Raw genomic sequence first — 6745 nt, 5'->3', positions numbered from 1 at the left:
CCACCATGTCCAGATTCTAGATGCCTAGAACGTATCGTCTCCTATTTTTAGTTTCAAGCTGTCGGGTAGTATCACATAATGGAAGTCAATGGTCATAGAGAAGTTTCTCTGCTTCAGCTATACTTGTAAAATTAACCTGATAATGGGAAAGCTCCACCTGTATCCATGCCACAGGCACACGAATCAGAACAGAAAAGGTCAACCCTCCTCATTTCAAAACGAGCTGAAAATCCATAGTCTGAGAGCAAATGAGGTATAAAAGCCAGGAGGCTCCCCAAGGCACAAGCCCACGTTGGGCAGACACCAGCAAATCTTGACAGACAGAATCACAGAATGATGTGGGGTTGGAAGGGACCTCTGGAGATCATCTGGTCCAACCCCCTGCCCAGAGCAGGTCCACCCAGAGCAAGTTGCACAGGAACGTGTCCAGGTGGGTTTTGAATGTCTCCAGAGAAGGAGACTCCACCACCTCTCTGTGCAGCCTGTTCCAGGGCTCTGCCACCCTCACAGGAAAGAAGTTCCTTCTCACGTTTAGATGGAACTTCCTATGTTCAAGTTTGTGCCTGTTACCTCTTGTCCTGTCACTGGGCACCACTGAAAAAAGACTGGCCCCATCCTCCTGACACCCACCCTTTGAGTATTTATAGGTGTTGATCAGATCCCCCCTCAGTCTTTTCTTCTCCAGACTAAAAAGACCCAAGTTCCTTATCAGAGATATGTTCTAGCCCCTTAGAACTAGAGCCCTTCTTGAAGAGGTCAAGACCTGAAGAGACTTTGTACCACCAGTCATGGCTGCACAGCACACCCTCAGAGCCTCGCACACCACCAAATTCAACCTATTACTTTATCTCTCATTAACAGATTCAGCTTCCAGATCTTGCCTATGTTTTATTTATTTTCCCTCCAGGGCTACAGTAAGGCTTTTACTCACCTCAGCAGGACCACAAGAAGTTTCCTTCCTTATGGACAGGGGAGGGAAAACAAAATGCTTTCAGACCTGACGGAGCTAGAGACAAGCAGCAATTATCTGACAAGGGGCTGACACGTTCTTCACCGCTCTTGCATAAAACATCGAGCAGCGCTTCTCAGGCCCACCTCAGCTTTCTAAATGTATTTATCTGTTTTCCTGCTAACTGCTTAGCAGTTGACAAAACTGCTATTTAGCTGCAAGGGGAAACATCTTCATTTTTTTTCCCAGGATACAAAAGCATTTAGAAATAAACGAAGCCCCAGCAAGTCCTTTACCTTCCTTTGACCGTCCTTCGGTTCTCTGCTTCACTCACAAGTCCTTCTGCCTTCATATAAAGGGCTCAGTTGTTCCTCATTCTCTTGGGCCTAACTCCGATCAGACAAACTTTCTCCCCATAAAGGAAAGAAACCTCCCAAGCTTTTCAGCCCTAAATAGAAGGTGTCTCTAGCTCCATCTAATTAATTCACTTCCTTGGCATTGCTTATTAGCCCTGAGTGCCTTCACCTGGCTTCCCTGGCCCTGCACCACCATTTGCTTGGGCTGCCCTGGAGCGACCCACTCCTTTCACAGATCACTTTGCGCATCTGTTTTGTCATTCCTCAGCAGAGGCCTCTGATCTTCTCCTGCTTCATGTGTAGAGATCATTATTCCTGATTTCTGCCCCCCTCCCAGTTTTGTAGCCATTCTCTCTAGTCACTCTTCCAGGGAGGTGAGGGACAACACATCTCTGAAGTGACTTCTTGCCGGAAAGCCTTGGTCTCGCCATGATGTACCTCAGAATTACAGGCCCCAGAAGGCAGTTGGGGGTGAAGACACTGTATTGGGCACAGAATAGCACTAGTACCCTAAATCACTAATAATCACTGAATAGCTACAATCTCAGGCAACAAATATTAATCTACAGATACAAAAAAAAAAAAAAAAGTCTTTTTCTCCTTTTCTTACATGAATTATAACAAACCCACACTTTCTTTGACTATATTACTTCTTACGCTGGTATTTTGAAACACATTGAACTCTGTGACTTTATTTGCGTTAAATAATTTTGGATACTAGGTAACCATTGCTGCGATTTACGCGTAATACCAGAGAGTTGATAAGAGTGACAAAGTGTTATAGAACATCTACTTCTGCTTCAGAAACTAATATCAGGTGCTTCCTATCTCACCAAAGTCCTAAGCACATCAGCGTGTTACCTGACCTAGCACGCACACACCAATAAACCTAAATCACAAGGTCTAACCCCCTAGCTTTAAATAATCGTGATGATATACATATAAATATCTTGCAAGTCCTGGAAACGGTAATTCTGTATTTGCCTCAGCAACAAATTCTGCTTCCACCTCCTTTTAACGGGAACTCGTGCAAGTGAGAGCGGTGCTAACCGACTGCAGAGGTTAAGATTCCTTCCTGAGACGTCACGCTCTGTCCTCAGCACATTGCCCAGCTGTGATGCTCTAGCAGGGAGATGAAAATTTGCAAATCCAGTGTCAGATATAATTCCTACCTATGTATCATTCCCATTTATATTGCAAATGTCATTAATGAGGCCTCAAAGAATGCTTCACTGTAAACAGTGATAGGTTTACAGCTACTACTCTTCAGTCAATAGAAGAAGAGTGCATCTATTTCAGCGGCATGAAGACACATGCATATATTCTTTGTTTCACTTCATACACCAATGTATAATTTCATGATGTTAATTCTGTGCATACTAAAGTGAAATAAAGAGGCCCCATCCTCTGAAGTTCTCTTTCATTAAATCAAGCATTTTTCTTTCATGCTATGTTTTATGTACTCTTGAGATTTTTCTCTTCATCATCAATACTTTCAACCTGGCCATAATTTTAAATTATTAGAGGCCGTTCTAAAAAAGCAAGCAACCAAGATTAATAGAAAGATTGACCATCGCTGCTATGATAAGTGCCAATATAGTAAAATGGCTGCTCCATTACATTTTGCCACAGTGAGAATTTGATACATACTGACCTACAGATCTGATTTACCTTTTATACATCTGGTCGGAATTGTATGTAATTGTGATTACATGAACACATCTATTCCTCTTCGTATGAAAAAGTGTGTTGTGAACAACTTTCTAGCAGAGACTGGCACATTTAAAATTGCATACATTATTAAATAATAGCTTATGTATAATTTTATTTATTTTCAGAGTTACAATGTTCATGAGATAATCATAGAGAGCACATTATATATTATTGTTAAACACATTTTTGCCACAAAAATTTGAGAGCATTGGTAGAAAATCCTATGTTAAGTTATGTGAAAATATTTATCACCTATAACCATAATTCATAAAACCAATGTACACTTTATGTAATATTATGTCAGCAAGTTCCTTCTTTTTGCAAATATCCTTTGCTCTATATGTATGCATGTTTGCAGTTAAGAAGTGCATCAAATGCTCTGTGTGTGTGTGTTTGCAGTTTGCAATGCACAGGAAAAATAATAGTTTACTCCTGCGGTAACTGTAATTGTCAGCACCACTGGACCCAAGAATGGGGAATTACAAGATCTTAATTTTAGCAAATAATTGCCCTCATATTTTTCTACCTAATGCTGAACATAACATTAATTGGTATTTACCTCCTAATGTTTACAGAACACAGACTGTATATTCCAAAGACGTAATCCTTACCAACTATATACTGATTTTTATTTCAGTATCTATTATATAAATTAGGACTCTGTTGAATTCTTATACTGATGAAAAAATGATAGTAACTTCCTTTAAATACATGCACAGTATCGTGCACCACAGAATGATGAAGTACTATTTTTTTAATGGATGAATGAATCAATAGAAAAATAGATTTAATAAATCATTAATGTTTTAAAGTCTAGATAAAAATGGGAAATCATGCATTTCAAGCAAAGTTTTATTTTTTCCTTCTTTGTTTTTCGGTGAAATCTCTGAGAACTTAAGACATGCAGAGCTGAGAAGCAGCTCACTCCGAACAAAGAACAAAGTTAAGACTGCACAAAAAGTTTCAATTGAGACTGTTTATATGCAAGAGACTGAAAAAAGTTGCCATTCTTGGACTTCCCTTCAACATTAGACAGTGCTGTGCAAACCTCAGACAAATCCCTGTATTATGATTTCTAAGCTGTTAGGAAGTCTCTCAGAGGGCTAAGAAAGTAAAAACCTGAGCAACTGCCTCCCCAAAACTTATGACAAGAAATGTTTTGATTCCAGACAGCAGACTACAAAAGGGGAATAGATAACGGTTTATCCTTTCCTTAAGAAATTAATTTAGGGGATGAGTAAATTATGGATGGCATAACTTTATAAATAATAATGGCAACAAAAATTAGATATAAGTTTATTTTCCAAAATTTAGAGTAGGTGCCTATGTCTCAATATTTAGAATACGTGTCTATGTCTACCAACTTATGAAACAAATGAAAAGTGAATATTTACTTGCAATTAATTTAATGTATTTTCCTACCCCAACATTTGTCTGGACATTGCCAACGTAATCAAAAGAACTGTAAATTTTCAGAAGTGAGTCTACTCCAGTGAGCTTGATTAATTATGCATTAACCCATTTCTCTGAAGCATCCTTCACTAAATCTTTGGTGGGAAATGCACTTTATTAGGCATGAGCTTTGGTTATTTGTGTGCATATGCACTATGCTATCGGTCAATGTGCAGAATGATTTAAAGTTTGCCATGTTACAAAAATGTATTGCTCGTTAAAATAAATCTAGTGTTTCAACAAACAACACTAATAGGTAGCTTTGCAAGTGTTATTATCTTCACTCTTAGCATGATCTCCTTAGCCTTATAGTTTTTGCTCAAACTTGCATTGACTTCCAATCTCACAAAAACTTACACAAGAATAATCATGATCATTTGAATACTGCACACATTGTTAGGCGTTTTCAGCAGGTACAGTTACTCACATACATAGGAGTTATCAGAATAAGATATAAGCTTTTAATGCTTAGCTGAATAAAAACATTCTCAGGGTAGAAAGAAATGATAAACTAAAAGCCCAGGTTAATGAGACCTGTAATAAACTTTACTTTGAAACAGGTCTAATTGGCTATTGATGTGAAGATGTCTGATTCAATAGATACTGTGAACGTATGGCATGTGAGCATCGTAGTAGAAAAAGTTGAAATGGAAAAGACAGACAAAATCAAAATACCCATGGCATTCTCTTCCCATATTCCATGGCAGAATTAGCCCATAGATTAGTAAATGGTAACGCATGCAACAAAAAATATGCTGTATCACTTTATGTAAACATCTGCTTTCATCATGCAAAATGCCTACAAAACTGTGACAATATTTTTTTTCTAGTAGCATAGTTTTACATCAGCTCAGTCACGGAAACTGTTAAACCAAAATCCATGATTTTGCAAGTAGAAGATATTCTAAAATCCTTGAAAGATTTCCAGCATAAATATTCCAAAGCCCAACAAAGCTAATTGGTTTTCTAAAAACTAAACTACGTAGGTTTATTCCTTGCTGTGGTTCCTTGTTCTCTTGATGATAGAAGAGAAAAGACCGGTTTTTGGAGGAGGTCCCATCAACATGGGGGCTTGGTTCTTGTGAGTAATTTTTATCTGGGGGAAGAAAGAAGAAAAACAGAGTTATCCCTTGAGCTAGTTCAATTCCAAGTATCTGAGATGCCTGAATTATCTTTATATGTGACTTCCAAACCTTCTTCATTTAATCAAAGACGAAAAGAAAATATATTTTATGAATGATGGAACATATGCAGTAAAACAATCTATATGTAATCACTATGTAATATGTCATCTATATGCAGTATGTTTCCACAAATACTTTAAATTATACACACAATCAATATTAAAAATCATACGCAATAAAATGCATGCCAATATGTGATATTACTTCTTGAGTGTGCGATTTATTGCTTGCAGTTGATATTTTACATATCTACAAGACGAATAAGAATTTAGAAGTTGGAAAGGACATACATGCTGACAGACCAAGCTGCTGCCTATTATTAAGATGTAAGCTATGTCTTTGTATGCTTTACTTATACATCTAATCAAGCTGTATCTCTCTTTTAACACAGGACACTGCTCAATTTAAAAACAACCATTAGGAATGAAAGTCAAAAGTTAATACACAAAAAAGGTCAAAAAAGATGAAGTAGCATACTAATTTGTTAATTAATTGTTAATAGAATAGACTCAAATATTGAAAAGCCTATTTAAAACTTTGTAAGGCTGCTCTAAAGCCACCCGTTTTGATTTCTTTGATATAAAACTACGAATCACCTTAAATGAGACAACCTTAAAGTAGATTATGTCTGCAATTTTCTCTAATTCAAGTCTAAATTAGAGAAGACATTTTATGAATGTATGCTATGCTCAAAGCTAATTGAAAGCAATTATCAAAGTGGCATTTTGTCTGTGACTTTAAGATACATTGTAAGATAATAAATGATTCTCATTATGTAATAAAAAGGTCACATCTTGCCTTTGGGCTAGTGACGCTAAGAGTTTTTCAAAAGCAATCCGAGACATTTTCTTTAGTGAACTACGACTAATACAAGAACCATCACTTATTAAATATCAGTTGTCACCTGCATAGTACCCACATCAGAGATGGGTGTTTCTTTCAAAAAGAAACACCACCTCATTAAAAACTGGAAAAATATATCTCTTAAAGTGCATACCTGACATTTTCAAGTTAAAATGAATATCCTTCACTTGTCATTCACTAATAGTAATGAAACAAAAAAATGTATGTCACGTGGAGAGGCTCATTAA

The 6745-nt window shown here is 37.2% G+C and overlaps 1 protein-coding gene across 6 annotated transcripts in view; it reads right to left on the bottom strand.

Moving 5' to 3' along the window:
• Positions 1 to 3114: 3114 nt before the first annotated feature.
• Positions 3115 to 6745, bottom strand: part of DGKB (diacylglycerol kinase beta) — a 323154-nt gene continuing 319523 nt past the window's right edge. For all 6 annotated transcript variants that reach the window (XM_074150986.1, XM_074150987.1, XM_074150990.1 and 3 more), the window contains one exon: positions 3115 to 5566. In XM_074150986.1, the coding sequence (XP_074007087.1) occupies positions 5459 to 5566 (108 nt within the window). In that variant the 3' untranslated portion in view covers positions 3115 to 5458. The remainder of the gene's footprint in view (positions 5567 to 6745) is intronic.

Source organism: Numenius arquata, chromosome 7 (assembly GCF_964106895.1).
Source record: "Numenius arquata chromosome 7, bNumArq3.hap1.1, whole genome shotgun sequence".
Lineage (NCBI taxonomy): Eukaryota > Metazoa > Chordata > Aves > Charadriiformes > Scolopacidae > Numenius > Numenius arquata.
Note: the sequence above shows the minus strand (reverse complement) of the source record. Positions and strands in the feature narration are given on the sequence as shown.